Raw genomic sequence first — 25,110 nt, forward strand, 5'->3', positions numbered from 1 at the left:
TCCTTTGTCTACGTTTTTTTCTCTGCAGTTCAGTGTATGAAACACACCAAAAAACCTGACATTTGTGTAACCCTGGAGGCATCAATAACATTTCACAGTTCTCATATAACACAGAATTTCATTACAAATGTTTTACTGAAATGCTGTGAGGATGCCCATATCTAAACCTGCATTTTTAAAAGTATTTTGCTTAATCTATCTGTAACAGTAATTCCTGTAAAATCAAGGCACACAACTGAAAGAAATGCTTACAAATAGTGCACTAAATTTTGTTAAGATTGAATACTTATGGTATTGCATTTACATTTATCACTGATATTTTTACAATAAGTATTCATTTGAATCAGTGATTTTTTATGTTGTCATTACATGGGTTTAAAGACAGAAAAAGTTTCACATTAATTTCTAAAGTTCTCCCTGTGCTGCATTCTTATAGAGCATTAAAAAGAACCAGAGCTGTAAAACTTCTCAAATGGTATTCAAGAAACTTGAAAATTCAGAACTCACACTGAACCCCTAGTTCACTGCTCCTCATAAAACATTGCCTTACTTAATCTGTACATTTCAGATCAGTTATTCCTGTTGATACTGTGTATTTGCCTGGGACCTCTCACTGATAAAATGTTAATATAAATATTAAAAAAAGTGACCTATACATTGTTTGCATTAATAATGCACCTTATATTGAGAACAGTCATTCTAATGTAAAACCAACAGTGGCATGAAAAAACTGCAGCACCGAGTTACCTACGTGATAACTTCAGAAATGAGTCTTGGAGACTGAGGCTTGCATTATTCACTTACAGTGCTGAGTACTTACTTGATGTAAAAGGATGGATCATTATTAAAACATTCAGGAAATCCTTCTACAGAAGTCATAGTTCGGAAATCTTCACTGTCCATTTCGTACATGGAATATGATTAGCTGTAGTCTATGTTTTCTAGTGCACAATCCCTGCAAATGTTTATGTGCAGACATTTGCAAGAACCAGGCTGGAATTCTTTAGGTAAAATAACACCCCTTATGAAGAGACATGTTTTGGTTAATTTAGAAAGAAGAAGTGAAAAGAGCTGAAACATGATCTTTCTGCATGACACAATTCAAATACATACTGAAGAAGTACAATCCCTCTCTTTTTGCTGTTCAAGCATATAAAATAGCCAAAGAGCAATATATCTTCAATGATGAAGGCAACAGATGTCCTACAAAGGGATACATTATTATGAATATTACACATCCAGTAACATTCGTGACAAACAAGGCTGTGAGAAATCAGACGACACTCGAAAAAATATCAAATCACATCTGACTCTTACCTTAGAATTTTATTGATTGCTGTCTCTTTTTCCAGAAGGTTTCTTGCTCTGATGCTGAAAACAGATTTACGGAGCTATAAAATTAAGAAAAAGACAGCATACTTTTTAATTGTCTTAAAATATAGCATGTGTATCGGACAGACCAATTAAATCTTATGATGCTGAATGCATGAAAAGGATGGTGGGAAAAAACCAAAATGCTTATGTACATCTTTTGGCCTTCCAATCCTAATCCTTAGGTAGTTCTGTGTAGAAAGAAGCAGATAGTTTTGTTGGCTAGCACAAATTTAATTTACTACACCTTTCTTTCCTTCTCCAATTGGCCAAATCACACCCATTTTGCTACTCCTTCTCCACTTTGGATTTTGACTAGGCTGGATCACACTCTGGAGATGCCTTGATTGTACAAAAGAGCCAGCTAACAAAGCTTAGATGTATCATTTCAATGTCTTTTTTTCCCACACATGCAGAGAAAAAATATGGTGAGCAAAATATGCTTATGCTTGACTCTGGTCATGAACAGTGTTTCAGGAATCTTCTTGTGAACAGGACTTCCTGAATGTAAAAGGAAAGGACTGAGATACATGAAAAAACAAGCAAGTGATTAACAAACATAGCAAATCAAGGAGCAAACCATAGCTGAAGAATTTAGCTCAGGAATTGCACCTGTGATGAACAGAAAGCCTCTGGCACACTGTAAGACTTAAATCTGTCTGTTTGGAGATTGTTATCTTGAAGAAAATGGTTGAGAGAGATTTGGAAAACTCTTAGCAATCTGTGTCCTGGTTTTGATCAATCTGAAATGGAATCTTTAAGCACATTTCTTTAAATGTTCTTTAAATTTTCTAAAACACTAGCTCAAATCCAGAGTAATTTGACAAATAATTTTGCTAGAACTTCTCTCAAGACTCATATTGACTCTGGGTCACAGTAAGATCTTACTTTGTAGAGAAACAGAAGCCTAGAAAATACCTTAAAAACTTGTTAATTATACTGGCTGTACTGAATAAAATGGATACTGCTTTTTAAACCACAACTGTAACAGCAAGCTACAATCCCTTTCCTACCCCTTGCCCTTTCAGGTGTGGCCCCTTTAACCTTTCTCATGTCCTAGACCATCTCTGTACAGCCTGTAGAAGTAATAACATGGAAAACACCCCTGTTTTGAGAATCTGGGGGTTCCTTAACAACCTGCAACTTGGAAACAGAAATGAGGTATGCAACACTTCAGAATGTAGTTTGGAAAATAAGGTATTGGAATTTCAGTTAAGGTTACAGAAAGAGTAATAAACTTGTAGAATATTTGAATATAAACAAGAAAAACTTCCATTGGCTGTATATATTTAACATAAAAATAAACTGAAAATCATAGTATGAGATATATCTGTTGAGGAATACATCCAGTGCAGGTAGCTGGTTGTGCAGCTGCAGTGTGAGCTGCAGGTTGAGCTCTGGGGGTGCAGGTGCAGGAGCCCGAGCCCAAGGCAAGAGGCTGTGAACTGATGACCCTTTGGCTAACGAAGGACACAGGGACCTGTGGCACTCAAAGACATGGCAGGAGCTGATGACTCCAGACTTTAGCTTGCTTAGACTGTGAGTGTATAAATGCCCAGGGTGCTTTTGCTTGGGCTCTCTCCGTGGAGGCACGAAGCTCGAGCTGCTCTTTTGCTATTCAGTTATTGTAGCAAGATTAAATTATTTTAAGGATCTGAATGTCTGAGACTCTGCTGTGGGAAACCTGGGGTGGACCTGATGAGGGAACCTGGTGTGACTGTGTAAATGTGGGGTGTGTAGCTGTGAAGGGGCCTTGGGGTCAGCTCAGGTGATGGAAGAGTGACTACTAGAGGGGCTCCTGAATGGTCAGACAGGGAAGTAACATACCATTATAATAAATATACTGTAGGTATAAATATGTCATATATTGAAACATATTTGTGTAGGTTTTAACTCATTTGCAGTATCTTGACACAGGTTTAGTGAATTTATCAGCATTGTACTTTATTATGGATTTAGATATAACTGATGATGCTGAAAGCAATGGCAACTCTTTCACATATTTTCTTTTTCTAATGTCAATGAAATTAATGTCAGTGGAATCCTGTGTAACCTTTTCTCCCATAGCAGAATTGCAGAAAGAAGCTTCTAAACCACAGGAGCACCTATTTTACAAGATGTCAGCTAATAATTTTTTTAGGGCTCAGGGTTATGGGAATAATGAGGGTGGAAACTCGTAAGTTTTGTTTCAGTTCTTTTTTCCTTTTAAAAAGAAATGCTTTAGAATAACTGCAACTACATGAAACATCAGAGAGAAAAAAAGTGTGCTGCCTAGTAATGTGTTATGTCCATTTATTTCTAACAACAATTCTTGTTAGCATCTTAGAAATTGAAAAGATTTCAAACATAGGAAACATTAATTTTCTACCAAATTTCTAGTTCTTGCTCATCTGATCTCAGTAAAAAAAGCTGAGTCATGCAAATTTTCCTGAAATTTTCTACAGCTCCTTATCTGTCATAGACCACTTCTTTTCAGTGTTTAAATGAGGTGACAAAACACCTTGGCATTAAAGGTTGTGGCTCAAGCAAGGAAATTCACCCAGGTCATCAACAAGGAAGCATGCCCTGGGAAAGCAGGAATGAGGAGTCTGTGGATTTCCAAAGACTCCACAAGGATGTTGAGCAGTCACTTAGTGCTGCTACAAGCCAAATGTTAAACTACCTAGTGCCAGCAAGAAGAAGAATATCTAAAGAAAAGGTGCTGGCAGATCTAGGACAAGGGCTACTTATACACTACCAGGGACTGCTGAAGCCTCGCTCTAGGCAGCAAGACTAACAAAGGAGACAGTGGTGTATGTTTTGCATAAAAACACTGCTAAATCCCTTTGCCACCCCAGCTGGAAATGGTTTGATCCCCTGTGCTTGATGCCTTCAATGAATGCTGTAGTTGTCTGCTGGGGCTGTGCAAGAACAGTGCTGTACTGTGGTATTTGGCTGTCACAGAGCCAGAGATGCATCAGCCAGAGAGATGAAGGGAAGCTGTAGAAGGAGCGCACGTCTGGAGCCACTGAGATGGGAGAGAAAAGACTGCGTTCTGTTCGCATTTTCAAAGCTGTTCATGAATTTTATTTAGCGATGCTTGAACAAATAAATAAGGACTATAGAATCACAGGATATGCTGAGTTGGAATGGACCCAGAAGGATCATGAAGTCCAACTCCTGGCCCTGCACAGGACACCCCAAGAGTCACACCAGGTGCCTCAGAGTATTGCCCAAATGCTTCTTGAACTCTGTCAGGCTGGTGCTGTGACCACTTCCCCGGGGAGCCTGTTCACTGCTCAACCACCCCCTGGGTGAAGAACCATTTCCTAATATTCAATCCAAACCTCCCCTGACACAACTTCAGACCATTCCCTTGGGTCCTGTCACTGGTCACCACAGAGAAGAGATCAGTGCCTGCCCCTCCCCTCCTCGTCATGAGGAAGTTGTAGACTTTGATGAGGTTTCCTCTCACTCCTTTTTCAGGTAGAAGAGATCAAGTGACCTCAGTTGCTCCTCAAATGGTTCCCCTCCATGCCTAAGAAGTCATAGTAATGGAGAAAGGTATCAGAACAGGGTGTTGCACCACATTATTTATGCAGAGTGCATTTACTTTTCCTTCACTTATTTTCAGGACTAGCTGTGAAACTTGCAGCCGAGACAGGACATTCTTGGGCACTGACCTTGGTCTAAGCAGACCCAATGAAACTGCAGCTTAGGTGAAGTTTGGAAGGTTTTTTTACAATCCTGTCTGTGTCTGGACTGTGATGGAATTTAGGTTGCAGCCAGGTAACCATTCTTTAATCCAGGAATACATAGGCATATATGAGATCCTAGAGTTCGGTGCCTAGGGATCTCAGTGGTCCAAAATGGAATTCACAAAACAACCTAGGAACTTCCAAGGATTATGACTTTTGAACATAATGGTCCTCCTTTCTCTTTAGGAATCAGGAGTCCTTCCTTCAGCAGAACACTGGTGAATTTATCATGAGTTCTTTCAGAAGAAGCAATACAGGAAAATATTTTTAGATAAGCACAATTGATCCATTTCTCATATTTAGAGGAGTCAGTAGTCAGTCAAGTAACAACACACATATGTCAATATGCATGCTGAAGAAAATCAAACATTATTATAGATTTTTAGAATAGAATTTTTAGAATCCTTATTTCTGTATTAGATAAATGAACTAAACTACTTCCCATTTAATTTTCCAAATTTGCATAGCACACCAGGCAAATGCAGTGGGAGTGTACAAACAGAAAATGGGGCTGATGATCAGTGTTTTGTTTAATAATGTCTGGATGCCTCATGCTGGTGTAGAATGACACTGGCAATTAAAACTTGTGATACCTGCCGAGTTCTTGAATGTTGCAGAGGAAATTATAAGCAGTGTTAACATACAAAAGACATTACTCAATCAGACAATGTGAAATTAAGTAAGTACAGTACACTCTACTGAGGTTATTTTAGGGTATATCTGTTTAGCCTGCTGGGTTTTTTTATTACAGATTGCACTGTACTGTAAGAACACCCTCAGTGCATCTTTATTAGCATTTATTTATTAATTTATTTACTTCTCTAAGCCACCTATAAGTACACTCAATGCAGAAATCACAGTGCCATACAGCTTTCTGCTACAGAACATTATTTTTTAGCATACGACAATGTCCGAAATCACCTAATAGCATCTGATTACTCTAAAATATGTTTTCAGCAACACACCTTAAAGAATTCTTGCACATTACTTTAAACTGCTGTAGCAGGTCAGCAAATTCCCAATAGTATTTCCTGAACGAAAAGGTTTTGGATGGAAAATACCTGCTGCTACTAAACCATGAATAAAGCTTGTGTCTTGGTTCCCACGTTTCTTTGAGTTTATTTACACAGATATGACCACAGAATTAGGAAATCTGCAGGTAGTGCTTCTCTTCCACAAGTGTTGACACTCTTCTCTGCTGCTGTTGGCAGGAAAGACTTCAGGCAGACAAAATAATTCAGTTCAGTCAGAGTGAACTTGGTCTAAATGCTACAGCCCATGAAATCCCATTTGCCGACAAGGACAAAGCAACTGTTGTAAAATAAGCTAAACCGCAGAACATTGTTGCTCTGCAAGTGCCACCCGCTGCTTTGAAAAGGTACTGCAGGCATTTTCAACAATGTTTATTTAATAGTGTATTTAAAAAATCCAGGCTTTCTACCCTGGAAAAAGAAAATCCTTGGCATAAGATTAAAAGCAAAGCAACACAGGAAAATACCTTTGTGAAGTGTCAGGAAATGACTGTGGACCAGCCCTACACACTAGATGTACTGGCACAGCACTGCTGACTTCAGGGGGATCTGTGCCAATTTACACCAGCTAAGATATGGCTGAGTGGTTTTAAGTTTTGAGAAATGCTGTATATTTTGGTTTACTAAGGTTTGATGTATTTTTCTAGCAACATGTTTGCATGCCCAGACTCCAACAAATGCTACATAAAGCAATAATTTTCAACTTGAATTTGATAAAGAATTGTATGCTATCAACAGGTAAAATCTGTGGTGATGTAATGTATTATTTTTGCATCAGACTACTTCAGAGTTGGCAGAAGAGACAAGTGTTGGTGGGTGTTCAGGAACACAAAGTGAGACGAGATCTGAAAGTGAGACACACACAAGTGAGACAAACATCTGAAATGTTTGCTTGACAGTAGAAAAAAAAAGAAGTGCATGTAATCCATTTTTCTAAGGCAATTTCTTAAGTGTTATATTAAAATTAGGAATTTTAGCTTAGTGCTGTTAATAATGCTCTTATAGGCAACTGCAGGACCATATGGGAGTACTATGCTGTGCCATGCCAGAAATTCCAAGGAAGGGAAAAAAAAAACATCCAAAGCTTCTGTTACAGTTTAGAATTTGTTGCATGCCAATGGATGTTTTATGTAGACTTGCAGAATGAACAGATTGTTAGGTATTACATTGTTATTCAAACATGTACAGCTTCTAGGGAAAATATGAAAAGTCAGTACAATAAGCAATATATCAGAATAATTTTTAAGAAAGAGCGAGGAAATACTTGGGAAGAGAATTGAAAGGATTCCATAAAATTCCATAAAACATAAGATATTCCTGGCCCACAGGAGTTTGCTGTATAGCCTCTCAAATGCAAATTCAACAACATTCTGCCTATGCCTCTTTGGTTTGAAGAGATTGGACTCTTTCAAAATGAATGTGACAAAAGTCATATGAAGAGCAATGGAAGGCCAGGCTGCAAGTTTTTGGCAGATACCTAACAAAATGTTCACAAACACTTAAGCAGGTTAAGTGACTAAATCCTATAGGTAGTGGGGAATTTCTTAAGCTCTTTTGAAAACTCTGCAAAAAGGCTGCAATTACGAGAGAGTGCTAGAGATCAGTAATCCATTTCCCTCTCTCAAAGTAGAAGTATTTTCATTTGGACTTAGAAAATCTGGCCCTTTGTGAGGTTGTCCTATGTAAGAAATCAGCTCACTACATGGTAGAGAAAGCGGTCTAGCATTAGGTAAGTGCCACAAGGACTCAAAGGCTGTCCCTTTGGATCAGATGTCTAGAATGAGAAGTGGGCATAATCTCCTTAACTCTTGGGAGTCATTGACCTGAAATAGCCTTGATTCATTTTGTAGCTCTTGATTGCTGCCTCTCTTTTAAGGAAGGTAAAGTTCTTCTAATTAGCTGACTACTGGTCTGGAAAATCTACATGTCTTTTCATAACCAAGAACCTTTTTCAATTAAGTCTGAGATCGTGGACAAGGCTAATATTAGCACTCCTAAGATCTCCAAAGACCTAAAGTGGGGGGATGGTGCATCTCAGACACATGGGGGAGCAGCTCTGGGGAAGGAGAAAAATCCCTCTCTTTTTACGCCTTACAGAAACATGGTGGGTTTTTTTTCCCCCCTTTAGCATACCTGAGTTTTAAACTTTCATAGGTTTAATGGGTAGATTTTTCATAAAAATATAGACTGGTTTGGTTGGAAGGGGCCTTGAAAGACCATCTAGTCCACTCCCCCTGCAATGTGCAGGAACATCTCCAACCAGATCAGGTTACTTAGAGCCCCATCCAATCTGACAGTGAATGTTTTCAGGAATGGGGAACTCACCATGTCTCTGGGTAACTTGTTTCAGTGTTTTACCACTGTCATCATAAAAAAATTTTTTCCTTATATCTAGCCTGACTCTACCCTCATTTAGTTTAAAATCATTACCCCTCATCCTATTGCTACAGGCCCTTGTAAAAAAAGTCTATCCCCATACTATAAGCCCCCTTTAACTACAGAAAGGCTGCTGTAAGGTTTCCCCAGAACTTTATTTTTCCAGGCTGAAAAACCCTCTTTCAGCTTGTTCTCATAGGAGAGACAATTCATCCCTCTGATCATTTTGGCAAGTGCAGCCTTGGATAGGTTTGTTTCCTTTTGTTTTCTATCTACTCAGTGCAGGGGCCAGGGAGACCCTGTGAGAAGCTGATAAAGAGGGCTGGGTAGATTACTTATGGCAGCCAACAGCAGGTGGAACTGAGGACTCCTGGCCAAGCTGATGTGGGGTTTTTATACATTCTGCTGGGTGTACAGCACTGGAGGAGAAGGCTTACCCTCCACACTTTGAGCTGGGGATCTTGAAGCTCTAGGGAAGAAGGGACTGTCAGGCTGGGCTGGACTGGGAATGGAAGATATGGACAGGGAGTTTCAAGTGGGAGAAAGAAAACTATTACTTCTGGTTGAACAAGCACAGGCAGTTAATTGCGTTCACTGGAAAAAAGCAATCATTACTACTGTTAATCAGTTCTTGCGAATGAGTCCTGTGAGTGAGTGGAGGACAGAGATCTGGATTCCTTGGTAGAAGAAGGAACAGGGAATGTAGAAGGCTCAACAGAAGGACTTTCCTGTAACTCAATCCCTCATTGCCTCTTTCCTTCATGCCAAACTAATGTGTGCTCTTGGTTGAAACCCAACTGCACTAAAACGTGCATTTTGTTTGAAGAAAAAAGAGAAGTATGATTGTCCCCCTTGTGTTTTAATGCATCTTCACAGCCTTTGCATCAAACACTTGAAATATTTTAGTGTAAAACTGATGCAGTAGAAAGCAAATGCCTGAAGGAAGTCCTGAACTATGGTTCTTTTTGAAAATGGCCAAGTATCCAGTCCCTGGCCTCCTTTCTCTCAGAATGTCAGAAAACTGGCACTTTTTCAGGCAGACTTTTGAACATACTATGCATAGGCAAGAGTGACAAAGCAATTTAAAATCATCAGAAGTCAGAGACAGACCACAACAAGAACAGTCTTGATACTATTGCAGAAGTGTCTTCTCCACTCTGAAGGCAAACATGGTCAGAGAAGTAAAACATTACCAGCTCAAATGTGTATTTGGTAAAATGCTTAATGATAAAGAAATCTATAAATTGGTTATTTAGGTACAGGGACATTTTTACATATCCATTTTATATATATATAAAAAATTCTTTAAAATGCAAAAGAGAAAAAGAGGTCAGCTGATTTTCAGTAAACCTGAAATTTACTGTATTTACATATATTAACTTCATTAGAAATAACTGATGAGAACAGACATGGTACAAAAATTATCTTCTTTGAAAATCATAATGGTAATGAGCACAAAAATGCTGGCTCCATAAGCCATTATCATCCCAGCAGGTACATTGTTTTAATGACTCTTCTGAATGTTATAACAAGATTGATTTTGGCATTATCCTGTGAATGACATAAATAGGTAAGACTTGAAGCACTTGGCTGTGTTTAATTAATGAGTGGTATATGGAAACTGAAATGGTAGGACAGAGTTCAATTCAGACAAACTAAGAAAATGAAGAAAAAGTTTGAATTATTTTTGTTGATATGCACAAAACTGCAAAAAGTACTTCAGAAAAAAAGTAGTATGTATTAGTATTTAAAAATAATCTTTTATACTTGGAATACATGTGCAATTACACTTTATTCGTTTCTGCTATATTCAAAATTAACGTGATAAGATTATTCTTTCAAATTACTTACGGAAAAGAATAATCAGGAACACACCACCACTGTATCTTTTGTGCCAAAATTGTGTTTTGCACAACTGAATGCCCAAAATAAAGTTCAGAGAGGTTGATTAACTTGGGACATAAGTTTATTACAGTAAGAAACAAATTCTGGAAACTGGAATTTATGAATAAATATTCTCCCTTTAGTTCTAAGGAAAAAAATGCAAATAAATTGTATGACTATGTCTTTGCGCCTGATGGTTTTCTGAAAGGTATCTTGGGACACCCTGTCTTCCATACTAAAAGCTATGCCTTAGAAAAGCTAAAAGGCTATTTCAGCTTTTACGCTTACAAATACTTTCTGCAAGGAAAAGTCCTTTTGGAATACTCTCAGAAGATTGTTTTTTCTTTTCCTTAAGAAACAGAATAGTTAAAGAAGCTGAGCACAGATCAGAAAAAACCCAACACAGAATATAGCCAGATTAAACAAAAGCATCAAGATTAGGCAGCATGTCTCAGTAGCTCACAAATGCAGTATCTATGATATTAACAAAATGCGTTAAGCACAGATTCCAGCACGACGTCTGCTGCTTAATATTCACAATCTTCCATGGCAATGACTCTGGCTACCTCTGAGATTGGCTCTTACTTCCTGACCACAACCTCCCATCAAAAAGGTACATTTTGCTGTAAGCAGGAAATCAATGGGACTCTCATGTGGTGTGGGAGGTCAAGCTTTCCCAGGAGCTAGACCTTAATATTTCAGCTGGCTCCTACTGGACAAAGGAATGGCTACTAACTGCACTGCTTGCAGAACTAAAAACAAAACCCATACATGTGAAAGGAATCAGAAAAGAAACAGGATGATTGAAAGGAGAGAAAAAGAGAAAATATGTTTGCTACTATCCAGTTAATCTTACAAACGGAGAAATAGGGGAGCTGACTTGCTTATCTTCCTTCAATTAAATGGGAGAGGTCCAAGTCTAAACCATAAAATACATGGATATATTAAATGCTCTTGTGCTTTCTTTTGTAGTTCACTCCTGCTTTGCCACTGTTGTAAACATGCACATGGGTTATCTGTATTATCTCTACATATTGAGCCATAGGCATTTTCAAAGTTCATCTCACGAGTCTGTCAGTTTTGAACTTTACTCTAACAGCCATGTGCTGTGTTGTAAGGCCAAGGATAAGTAACCAGTTCAAAAGTGTCCATCTCACAATAATTTTCTGCAAGGTTTGCTAAAAGTTGTATGTCTCTTCGGAAAGCACTTTGAAGGGTTTCTGTGCCCATCTGATTCCAGTCTTGAAGTTAAGAAGGCAAGGCCAATGCTCTACAGCCAACTCAGATGTATTTCACTGGACACCTGATTTGTTGTAAATCTCATGTTAATTTAATTCTTTGTCCCCCTGAAACTTGCTGCAACTATACCTCAGGCTATGTGAAGGCCACTGAGCCACTAAGATGTCCTTAATTTCTGCCAACTACATTTCTTCTCATCCACCCACTCACACTAAAATTATGTTTCCATACTTCATCCAGTTCTTCCATCCAAGAATTTACTGAAATATTGGTTAGATAAGGAAATTCTCAGTACACTGTGAATAATTTTCGTGCAAATGTAGAAGTATAAAAGAACACTTCCCTCTCTGTTCCTAAACTCTCCTTTTTCCTAATCTACAATGTACATTTAATACCCTAAATCCCTCTTTTAATCTCGTACTTTTTCCAAGAAGTCTTCCTTCTTTCATCAGAAAATACCTTCACAGTGCTTTCTACTACAACTGGGGAATGCTCACCAATCTGAACAGCCCTGGTTTCTCTAATTTGACCGTGGGTTCTTCAGCTCATGGGCTGCAGACCACATCAGGACAGACTAGATCAGCATGCAGGAGGAGTAGGTCTGTGGTGAGATCACTGAGTTTAAGTAAATTTGCTCTGCAGGACCTCAAGTGGAGAGAAAAAATGATCCTCCATTTCCAGCTGTATTAAGTTCAGAGAACCCCAGAGAATCTCAGTTTTACACACAAAATGTTACAGATAATAATAGACAACTCAAAGCATAGTGCTAAGCTGCCTATCAAGCATCTGCATGTGGGAGAGCCCAGGTGTTGCTGGCATTGGATGTAGAAGGATGAACATGGCACAATCTGTATCCACATACCCACTCAGACTCCACACACTGACAGAGAACTCTTAGGAGATGTATAAAAGGTAAAGGGCATTTAGGTATCCAAAAGCAATTTTTTATATCAGTGTTTGGTAAGTTTATTATTTTCACAATTGATTAAAAATTTGGAATTAGAAAAACCTATGAAACTCACAGATTTCACTAGAGAAAAAGAGTATAGCAGAGAAATCTGTTTTCCAAAGCTATTCTTTTGATTTGGCATAGATGAAAATAATATCAAATGGATTGTAGTCATGGTTACAGTGATATACACCAAAAATAATTTTTTCCAAATCTTTTGAGAAGGTAGAATACCTTAAAAAAAAAAAAAAAAAAAAAAGGAAGAATGCACTGAAAATCTACTCTCCCTTTACACCTTAAAACAACTTTTAAAGGAATTTGGTAATTATAATAATTATAACACTGAAAGCACTAACTAAATCCATTCTATATAAAAACATATATAAGATCTTCTTTATTGATCATCACACATTATGGGGCAGATTGATTCTGAACACAAAAAATTATAGTGGCAGATTTTTCGAGAAAGTAGAAAAGAATATTGCCGAAGTGGAAATAAGGGAAAAACAGGGGAATGTACGGATTAAAGGCTTCCTATCACTTCGGCAGCTCTGGAACACAGAGATACTGACTTAAGTCCAGGAGTAACTGGAGGAACTAGCCACAGTTCAGCTCCCACAAGGGAAGGACAGAGTCAGATCTGCCAGCAGGATCTCACCTTTTGATTCTACCTTTTAATTCCACTTTTTTTTCCATCAACTACAATGCAAAAGCATGTGAAAAGTTTCTGAAGCCATCCTACTGCTACCAGGAGCAGTGAGAAGGCATCCTACCAGGCACTGAGATCAGTAAAATGTTTTGTCATGTTTCTTTTTTCACAAAGAAAAGTAAAGTATGGATGTAAGGTTTATACTTAAGCACAACCAGTCATTCCAAGCTTGTTTTAAGGATACTTTAAAGAAGATTTGTTCATACAAAAGTGAGGTTGCCTTGGCAACTGTAGCTATAGAAAGCTAGAGTAATTACTTCCACAAATCCTTCTTAATGCTTTCACCTCTTAATAGGAATGTGTAAATACCTTGTTTTAAGCTACATTTATGAGAAATGTTACTTATCATTGTTTGTACCCTGGAGGCATGGGGATCCTAAAGTATATGCTTAAAGCAGGTTGAATAGCGCAAAACCAATTTGCACATGCTTATTTAAATTAAAAAAATAAAGTCAAATAATGTATATTTGCTTTTGAAGGGAATTGAAAATTTGAAAAGAATGCAGCATTGTTTTCATATTGCAATATCTCATTGAATGAACTGTGCCATGTATTCATCTGTCTTCAAACACAGTAACAATTCACTTTTGTAAACAGCAAACAAAAGGAATTAAGATGGAATTTAATATACCTAAATTATATTCATGTAAACAGATCTACTGAGCCACTGCACAGCTCTGCATTGCGGACCGTGGACTTACCTGTGTGGCTGAGAGAACTTTAAGATCTTTGTTCATCTCTTCATTACATGGTAGAAATGTACTCTGATTACCCTGGCATAGTGTTTGAGATCCATTATTAGTGATACTTGGTATTGCTCTGCTAGCCCCTAGGCTCATCATTTAATAACTTATCCAGTTTTAATGCTGTGCTTGTTAAAGCAGATGATGTCCATTTAGGCTTGACTCCTTCCTACAACCTTCTTGGCCTGATATGTCATATTTTGCCACAGACCTCCCTCTCAGGCCATGCTGCTCAGCTTTGGCTTACTGCTGCCATAGAATACATCAGCCACAAGAATGGGTTCTTGCACAGAACTAGGGATGGCAATTAACACTAGTTTATAAATTGTATATTTTTATTCATTATCAGAAGAGTAATTTTTTTCCCAACTCTCTTTTCCCAGTTCTGATTCCCAGCTCTGCAACTCTGTGTGCATGAATGCTGCCCTGGGTTATGGTTGCAAACACACAACAGGAAAGCCAGTTGTACTATGTAACTGCAATGCATAGACTTTTTTTTTTCTTGTCTGCAATTCTGTAACTTAAAATGTATTTAAAACCCACAGACATTAATATTCAAAGAGGATTTAACAATGAACAATACTGAAACAATACTAAAACATAACAATACTGAAAGTAATTTTGTCTATAAAAATGCCACTAAATTATGCAAGATTACAAGTGATCAAGGACTGATATCTATGTAGATGCCACTAGAAATCTGCGAAACCACTATCTTCTATGATGCACATGAACATTTTTTTCTGCCCCTTTAGTTTTATAAGGTGTCAGAAGTCACATACATTTACTTATGCTGCTGCATCATCATGGTCATCATTCCAAGCAGGGTTAGTATTTTTCAAATCCAACCATCCATGGGAGACTAGCAGCTTTTAGCACAATGAGTATCAAATATATCTGTTCAGGTCTGTTTTCTAGTGATTCCCAGGCTTACACATAGGTCAATATCCTCTAAACAATTAGAATAATTTTAAAATTTTTACTCATCTTCAGTGATTCCACAGAGATCTTAATAAATTATTCAATTTCTCTGCTCTGCTTGTTAAAGCAGATGACATCCATTTAGGTTCGATTCCTTCTTTCAGACTTCCTTCACACTTCCTTTGGTGAAGTGTGTTTTCAAGATTGCAATAGTATCAAGGCACTCAAAAATCCAATGTGATATTCAGAAACTTTAATTTTCCACTAGCTGCTCAGTGATTAACAGCAAAACTACTTAAAAAAATTGCTTCAGGTGACGCATGCATTAAACAAATAATGTATCAAATCTTGAATTTTGAATTCAAAGGAGATGGGAAAATTTAAACCAGAAGAGGATCTGCTATGATGTCTTTTTTAGGCTAAATTAAACATAACCATTTAGCCTATGTTCAATCATCCTAGCTTTTATTCATTCACTTTTTATGTAGTCTGACAAACTGAATAATCTGATGCCTTTCCTCACAATACTCTAGGCAAAACATAAACTCTCTACTCTTGATTTACCTTTTGATCAATATATTTGTTTTCTTCAATTGCTGATCTTTTAGAGTGGTCACATGAGGAAGAAGATGCTGAAGGAAGTCTTCGCAGCAAGCAACTGGTATCTTGTTGCTGGCGATCAATAAACTGCTTCATAAAACTTTCCCTTGTGAACAAATAAAACCCCGAGAAGAGTTAATATCTGTTTTTTCTTATAACATATCACAATCCATTAGCGCAAAGATAGATAAACTCCTGAGAAAAAGTTGTACTGGGCTATAGATATATAAATGAACGGAGTGCCAGAACAACTGATAACACTTGAATGCATTTATTAAAAAAAATCCATAACTGAATTGAGAGTTGGATCTTTTGCACATAGATTCAAATAAAATAATTCTATTGCTTTTATTATTTATTTATTGACCAATTAAGGTGCTAAATATTTGAAGTGCCTTTTGCAGTTTTCAGCTCTTTTGAGCTCATTAAACAGCAAGTTGTTACTTCAATGTAAATCAAATTCTGATATAATCCAAAGGAAACATACCCTCTGCATGAAATTCTCTTGAAGATTTCAAACAACATCTGTTCATATAACTGCTTTGAATGTCAGTATTAAGGCACTTCAGCAATTCTGTGCCTCACATATGCCATGTTTAAAACACAGAGACATTTCTGTTTAAAACAAATATACATTCATCTTGCCATATTTTAAGTTCAGTAGAGTTGTCTCTTTTTAGTGTAAACTATGTCACAGCTAATTTTTCTCTGGAGAGGTATTACTACATAGTACAATAGCTTCAGATTTAAAGGTATGATCTGCTAGTGCTAGTCTGAAGTAGTTAATAGGATCATGAGTGAGTACAGAATATGCTGGGAAAAACATAACTAGAAAGAAATACCAAAAAAAAGACTAAGACTAGGAGAAGAATGCCCTCCAGATATAACCAAATGGTACTTTGATACTAAAAGTAAAACATCTAGGAATGTTTCCTTGAAGTTTGGAAGGTTGTTTTTCCTGACCTTTCTGACCAGTATTATTCCTTTTGTTCAGCTAAGGTACTACAAACAGGTCAAACTAGTTGCCTTACCTTTCCTGTGAATTTAATCAAAAGAAATGTAACCTCAGGAGACTCAGAAGAATGGCAGGAATCTTTCACATCATCCTCTCTTCTGGCATGTGCTTGTTGAGGATATTGAAACAGACCTGGAGAGGACCTGACCAGCCAGCTTGTGCTGTGTCAGCAGACTTTGCAGCCTGTATATACTAGAGAAGCCCTTGGATTTCTGTCAGGTTTTTATGACACCAAGCAAAAATAATTTTACTGTAACTGATGATCACAGAATCATAGGATGGTTTGGGTTGGAAGGGACCTTAGAGACCATCTTGTTCCACCCTGCCTGCCATGGGCAGGGATACCTTCCACTAGACCAGGTTGTTCAGAGCTCCATCCAGCCTGGCCTTGAACACTTCCAGGCATGGGTCATCCACAGCTGCTCTGGGCAACCTGCCCCAGTGCCTCACCACCCCCACAGTAAAGAACGATCTAGTAGATCACTGAGCATCTGATCTTTAGTTAAGGTGAGTTTCACAGGAAAGTGGTAACTATGCAAATACAAATAAGGGACAAGGTCATCACAGACTAACTGGTATTGGATGGTCTGTTTTACCCCCTCTAATGATTCGCTGCCAGTTCACCCTTATCTTTAAAAACCTACATGAGAATCCATTAGACTGCTAGCTGTCTATGTGAGTCAAGAAACTAAAAGCCAAATGAAAGAGGAGAAACAATACACTTTTCAATTATATTGTACTTGTGTCAGTTCTGGTCAATCTAGGTGCTTTCATGAATAAGGTATAAGAAATGCTAGGATTTTTTTTTTTTTTTCCCAAATGAGGGAAATGAGGTAAACCCAAAATGCCACATCTTTTGAATGCCTATGTTACTTCTGTTTCACTTATTTTCTGAACTACCTGCCTAACAGACAAGAAAAAAAAAGTTAAATATTTTGGGTATTATATGGCCCCAGAAAAGTTTACAGCATACTAGAAAAGGAAATATTTCAATACCTTATTTTTGGAACTGTGAAATCTGAAGGAAGCTTTGAGATTTTCACCATTTGTGGCCTGTTTGGAAATTTTTCAAAGATGCGTAGACGCAATGGAAGCTTCTCCTTTGTATCTGCATTAGCTTCACTTTGCTTTAGCTGAAAACAAGGAAATAAAAAATATACAGAAAAGGAAATTTTGCTCTGTAATATTCCACTAGTTTTTTCAGAATCCAAATAATAACAATGGCAATCATTTAAAGAAACAGAAGATGGCAGCAAAGACCTACAGAAGGTAAATTTGATACGCATTAAAGGCTTGTGTTCGAAGATGTCAAATACCTAACAATACCGTGCCTTTAACTGCAAGACATAAAATGGGAGGATTGCTAATAATTTTAATTTTAAAATATAAAGCATATTAATGTCCTATTCAATATGCTTATTTCTATGTTTGCTTCACAGATTTTAACACTTTTGTTGAAAAACCACCCATGGTCTTTTCTTATTAGGCACATCTTTCTGTATATGCTGACAGCTCTTTCATACTCAAAGACAACACAGCAATTTCAAAGGCAGAAATTTTAAGAGAATCCAGCTCCCAGAACACAAAATAACAGGACAATTACATTTAGGTGAGTATCATAAGTAATAATACAGAACTCAAAAGAATCCATCTACATCAGCAATACTTAGCTATGGCAAATCATATAACAAATGTTGCATTTATAATTATCCACAAACAGTTATTCAATGGAATGTCACCCATCCAAATACAGAAAAGGCAGATAAATCTATGTGGACAGATGATAGCTAAATCAAATGATATAAGATAAAAAGATATGATATAGAGATGATTCCTGAATTCTGATTACCTTACCTAGCAATTCAGTTGTGTTATTGCAACAAAATACCAAGTCAAAAAGCAGCAATGAAATTAATTTTCACATTTATTTTAAACTGTATGTGTATTGTATACTATTTCAACAAGCATGCAACTGAAATTTCAATTATCCTTCTCACCCCTGCTTGTAAGCAAAGGATTAGAAGCTTAAATTTTAGAAAACATTTTCACCATCAACACCTGCAGGGAATACTGCTGATAGACATCAGCTACAGATTTTTACCAGGGACAATTGCCCAGGAATTCAAACAGCGCTTTAACTCTCATTTGCCCTGCCTAGTGAAATGCATGCTCCCACAGCATGCTATAGTAGAAAATCTGCTCTGCTGCACTGTCATGCTATCAGCAACATCACCACTTCCAGCCACAGGACAGCTTAAACTGAAAATCAATTCATATTTGGTTGGATATAAGTTGTCATGTGGACTGAAAACTGAAGAAAACTGAACAGCTACAAACAAAGACTAATGATTAATGGCAAAGCTGATTCAGAATAAAAGGGAAATGTTGAATAAATCTGTATTGTGTGCAGTCCTGTTTCATCGCTTTATTAATGATTCTTAAAAGGAAGAAATGATGACATTAGCACACACGATATTAAAATGTGAAGAATTGCAAATACCACATTGGGCAAGGATGAGGACACATTTAGAAATAGTGGCAGGAAATAACAGACTGAAAAAATTCTACATAAAGAGTAAGAGCAGAAACTAAACAAGACCTTGGATTTCAATACAGCATCAAAAGGCCAATTTGGGCACCAATTACCTTACCAGCCAAAGGCTATGTTCACAACCAAGCTCTGTTGGTTAGATGTTACAGAGGTACGAAAAATGATATGGAAGTCCACAGCTCCTCTCTGTGCTGCTTTGAGGAGAACATATCTGGGTATGCAGTAATTTCTAAATGCCATTTTACCATTTTCTCACTGACAAGCCAAAGTAGTGCTGAAGAGAGCCATGAAACCAAGGGGGGGGGGGGGGGAGGGGGGGAAGAGGGAGGGGCTGTGTAAACCAACTGGGACAAGGGAGAAATAAGAAGAGAAAGACTAAAGGGTCCCAATATTTATTCCACATCTACCATACCTGATAATAAAGTAAGAGCGGGGGGGATGATGTAAATTTATGTAAGAAATATTTGAAAACAAATTATTTCAAGTATACAATAGTGTACACCAAATAAAGGAATGAGAGAACGAAATTTAGAAATAGGATTTCTAGGATGAGAATAAAGATTATTAGCCTTATGGGGAAATCTCTAAGCGTTCAGAGAGATCTCCGGAGGGAAGTGCCTCATCATTTCAAAATCAGACTAGTCAGAACCCCTGAAATGTCAGAGCGTTGCCAAAAGAAATCTTTCACTGACAAGGAAATTAATTGGATAATCTAACACGGCTTTTCTGCAACATTGTACTGTTGAAAGCTTTGGGAAGGGATTATTTTTAAGAGGAAAAAAAGGTTTCCAGTTTCCGAGACTTGTTTTCCAACAGGAAAACATTGCATAAATATGCATATTTTTAGCACAGACAATGTCACTTACAGCTATGAACTCCTGTTTTCATTAGCCAGTGTATACAGAATAGAGAGCATTGCAATGCTGTCTGAAGTCTTAGTGCAGAACAGAACAGGGAGAGCTTGAAAGCAGGAAACCGTATAGTTCAAAAGGTAAAGAAGGGGATAGGGGACTGTTTTAAAATAGGCTTTAAAATAACTTAAAGTCAAGGCAGTTCTACAGAATATCTCCAATTACTCATGCTGTGATAATATTACATATTGGGGAGCATGAGGCATTTAGCTTCCCTGAGTTCTTCTCCATGCACTTAGGGTGTAATTGTTGCTCCACATGACACACATCCTGTTTTGTATTGCTGCTTAGAACCTTTGTATTTCAACTTTCTCTAACACTTGACAAACACGTACATTTTTAAAGGTACAGGATTATGTTGAAATTGGGCTATGATGGTGCAGAATGTTTCTAGCAACAGCTAGACCCAAATAACCCAATAAACTGAAACAAAATATTGGGAAATTTTTCTCTATGATTTTTAGGTTTTATTTATTAATCTTTGGTGTGAACATGCCAAAGGAGATACAGAATTAACAATGTCTAAAGGCTAAGACCTACCCATCCTAACTTTTTGTTTTGTCCTCTATTCATTTAGTTCTGATCACAGAAGAGGAGCCAGTAACGTGCCAAACTTAAAGAGTGAAAGACGCCGTTTTCATAGAGTTTGTGAGGCAAGTGTATGTGAAATTCACTTAAATACTCCATTTCAATGAAATCAAATTATTAAAAAAATTACAGCAGCGCTCTAACTCTTTCATTTCAGTTGACAGACTGAAATAAATCATTCCAAATTAAAAGCTTTGCCACTGATATACACACAACCTATTTAGGACCTGGCCAGCTGCCCAGAATAATTTCATGGTGACTGAAAAGTTCAAACCTTTTGCCAAAGTTCAGGAGGCCTCACTAGCAGATGATTTTAAATCAATATTGTTTGGTACATTACAGTGCACTGCAATATGAACATTTTTCACTGCAAATCTTCTTTAGGGGCTTTTGAGGAATAAAATGACCATATAATCTGTGCTGCATGCTTAGCAGGATACGCCGTGTGCTCCAACCCCAAACACTTTGGGCACAAGACTGCACGTGGATGAAAGACATTAAAAACTGATACCAGCACCCAACCAACAGCTTTGCAGAATTTTTTATTTATCCAAGTTCTCAGATTTGCCATCACCTTTGGCTTGTCAAAAGGAGCTTTGAATGAAACCTAAGTAATTAGCAGTATAAGACATTAATTAAAAAACTAAAAATCAGAAAGGCAGATTAAATGAGCCCCTTTTTTCCTTTCTGTTATTCTGAAATCCTAAGGACCTGGCAGATTTTTCAACATGAATGAGCCATATTAAAAGAAGATATGCATATGGGTAAGCTGTCACATCCCACACTCAGCTTTGGCATCAAATTGTAACAACATTTTTGTACCTGCATTTGATTTAAAATTAAACACAAATCAGATGTTCAGTTACTATTATTTACACCTGCAATTTCATTTGCAATGAAGAAAAATGTTGATTTTCTTTGAGCACTCTGCATCATGAAATAAAGGGAAGGCAAAATCAACCTGGAAATTAGTGTAAAAAATTGGATAAACAGAATTTGGGTAATTAAACTAATACTTGCAGTGTTAAAAAGAAGTATTTATGAAGCATAGATCTTATTAGTATCTCTACAGTGCTATATAAAAGACTGACAAAAGCCTAATCCCTTGCCTAAAGTCACATGGTACATGGTGAATTCAAGCCATAATATTTGCCTCTTGGTTCTTCTAGGCCCTGTGTGGTGGCCCTGAGACATAATTACACCAGTTATTTTTCTATGGGTTTTCCAATTCTTCAAGGCATCTGAAACAACATGTGAGCTTTTGCGTGCAATTCTCCTGCACAGCACTTCTGTAGGATTACATTTGGGTTGTGCATTGCTTAATTGAGAGGCAGTTTGGTAGGAGGTGGGAGAGCACTACAGTGTCTTAGAGTCCAACCTGGTGGAGCCTTCTCTCTTCTTTCTTTGAAAGCAGTCTCTCAATTAAAATATTACTTGAACTATATCAAAGTATTGTCTGGAAGAAAGTAGCAGGAGCTACAGGAGAGACCCAGCATGAGTTTTGCAGCATGCACAGACAAGGGCTCAATGTCTGAACTTGCTCTCTTGTCCTCTTTTACTGCTTAGATGTAGTGAATTTTGCCCTTTGGGTTCACCTAAACAAAGGGGACACTGCAAGCAATAAAAAATTCTCCCATGTAGGTATGGTAAAACAGAACCTAAATTGATTTTAACCACAATCAGCATTGCCATGAGGAATTTTCAGTGAAATATACCAGAAGCTATTATTACAGTGGTGCTGGCATTCAGAGTAGAAACTGCACTGTTGATAATATAAGAGTAAAATAAACTGCAAAAGTTCCTGACAGATGGAGGAACCAGACTACATGCATTTCTCATAGGCACAAGATCTGTTTTTTTAATAAACAACTTTTCTCTGTCACAGGGTTTATAAGCTGTGTGTAGCACGGTTTGGTGCTGTGACTGCTATTCCCTAGTTGTTCATTTAGATAACTTTTTCTTAGTTTTGCATTAAGTCTTCCAAATTTAACAGATATTGAGGAAGATTTCACAAATATGGGATTTTTAGTAGCTTCCTTCCAATAATTGTAGCTCCTATCAGCTCTTCAGGAACAAATGCTGCTGACAAGCTATGAATCCAATTCAAACTTATCTAGCAAAATTTGGCTAAGATATAGTCTGTTTATCTAAAAGACGACAGGAATCCAAATTTTCATATTTTCCCTGTGATTGAAATAAATAAAAAGAACTTTTCAGAGGTATTACTTCATACTGACTACAAACTGGCAAGCATTGCTACATGGTTTACACTTTAGCCATATTTCCAAATATTTTTGCCTCTGCAGGGGCAAGTATTATATAATTTTAAAAAATGGGCAATCCAAGGTTCTGTGCAGTCTGTGTCTGCAATCAGGCCCCAGGAGTGTGCTTACCAGACTAGAGTCAACCTTCTTGCCTTTAGACTGAAGTAACCACCTGAATTACTTTAGTTCGGGTCTCTTTCATAGCCAAAAGGGAGGAAGAGACACTTGTAGAGGTCAGTTCAGACCTTGGGTTGGCTATATACTTCACACATGCTTATTTTTTTCCATTGACTAAACTGGGAACTTGAATCCAGTATGTTCTTCAAATCAGATACCTGACTCCCAGCAGCAGGATGAATCCAAGCCACAGCATCTACGACGGCATTCATCTCAGCTAATGACAGTTCTCCAAATGGGAACTAAACTGTACAGTCATCTAGGCACTTCTTATATTTAATTGGAAAAGCTATCTCCAGATATTGAATCATCCCATACCAACACATAAGCAAGACAAGCAAGATGGACTGTCACCTCAGGGTAACTCCATCACTGAATACAGGTGCAGTATACAGCTACACCTGTCCCAGCAATGGGGTATGGGCCTAAGAACTGGAATAAGATTGCCCATTGTGTTATATTGTTAACGAGACCAAGTTTCACTTTTTGCCTTGGCCAGCTGGCACTCCCCCTGATCATGCCTGAGCACAGTTTGGCACTTATCCCAACTGGGTACATTCCCTGTAGGCAGTATGGACCCTTCCTACTTAAATGGTAGGTAGTTTTGGGAAGGGAAAATAACTGCTGTATTTACAAGCCAGGCTGTGGCAGCTGGCCAGCTTTAAGGACAGACAGCATGTCCTGGAGAGCTTTCTCTCTTGATACAGATTGGCCAAATTACTATCTTTGAGAAGATGCTCTAGTGTAAGGAAGATGAAATAGATAATAGATTTACAGAATCATTTAGGTTGGAAAAGCCCTCTAAGACCATAGAGTCAAACCATTAACCTAGCGCTAGATAAGATAAACCCCCCCTTTATTTTAAAACAGTTCAGGGGTAGGTACATATTTTGATGGATAGTTTAAAATAGATAATGAAAATGAAAATTTAATGCTAACATGCATAAGTCTTTTACATAGCCATTTCACATATAAATGACATAATGAATATGAAAAAATACCATTTTTATATTAATTATTTTTCTCTTGGGATAAGTAGCAGAAACATTTTTGTTTCCATACAAAGGTTAGTGAGTTACAAAAGAATATCCATTATAATAGAAAATGCATTACATGCTCCATTTCACCAGGGGAAACTGCTTGAAACTTCATGTAAACTAGGTATCATTATTTGTTATGAACTACATTTGCGATGAACAACAAGTAACTAAAATATTTTCAAGTGAACAAAAGCACAAGATGCATGAATTATGCTCTTGCACAAATGTAAACTTTCAATACTGACTAGTTACAATGCATTCATCTTCAAGATTCAGGGTGAATTCATTACAACCTGAAAGGGTGCTTCTGCATGGGAAGCAAAGGAATTACCATTGCAAGACAATTCAGAGACTCTTAATGTTTGCTTTCCTGTTCTATTTTCTACACAAAGGAAGATTTCTAGAGGTAGCTTTGCAAATGGTCCTTTACCTAAATGTAGCTGAGGCACACATCTTCATCTGCCTTGCCAGGATCACAAAAAAACAGAGCCAGTCTGGGAAATTATAATTATGGGCAGACTTTCAAAGGTTCTCACCACAGGCAGCTCCTATTCATGCAAAAAAGAGCTGAAGACACTCAGTGAGCCTGATGGTCATGATTGACTGAGGAAGTCATCATCTTGACTATCTATCAGGATACAGATAGCCAGAGATATTTAAAATGTTGAAGAGTAGAGAGATCATAGGAATAAATGACTCAATCTGCAGAGAATGTGTACATCCCTGCCCATAGTTTAACAAAGGAAAATAACTTTTACCTAGGTCCTCTTAGTACCTAAGTATAGAAAGCCTGAAATTTTTCCCATACATGCAAAACTTTTATTCCATGTGATTTGTATAGGCTGCTCTATGCATTGTATGGGGTATTACATGACATAGATCACCTCTAAACTGGTCGGGACAGAAGGCATATCCAGCTTGACTTACTACTTAGTTTCACCTGCAGGGTAGGAAACACTGGGCTGGTTTTGGCTGTGGTAGAGTTAATTTCCTTCGTAGTGGCT

The 25,110-nt window shown here is 37.5% G+C and overlaps 1 protein-coding gene across 10 annotated transcripts in view; it reads right to left on the reverse strand.

The window, feature by feature from the left end:
* NALCN (sodium leak channel, non-selective) overlaps nucleotides 1-25,110 on the reverse strand; it is a 239,599-nt gene that overhangs the window by 42,655 nt on the left and 171,834 nt on the right. For all 10 annotated transcript variants that reach the window (XM_039562541.1, XM_039562481.1, XM_039562155.1 and 7 more), the window contains 3 exons: nucleotides 17,572-17,708; nucleotides 15,525-15,666; nucleotides 1,318-1,391 (listed from right to left, as the gene is read on the reverse strand). In XM_039562541.1, the coding sequence (XP_039418475.1) occupies nucleotides 1,318-1,391; nucleotides 15,525-15,666; nucleotides 17,572-17,708 (353 nt within the window). The remainder of the gene's footprint in view (nucleotides 1-1,317; nucleotides 1,392-15,524; nucleotides 15,667-17,571; nucleotides 17,709-25,110) is intronic.

Source organism: Corvus cornix, chromosome 1, assembly GCF_000738735.6.
Source record: "Corvus cornix cornix isolate S_Up_H32 chromosome 1, ASM73873v5, whole genome shotgun sequence".
Taxonomy (NCBI): Eukaryota; Metazoa; Chordata; class Aves; order Passeriformes; family Corvidae; genus Corvus; species Corvus cornix.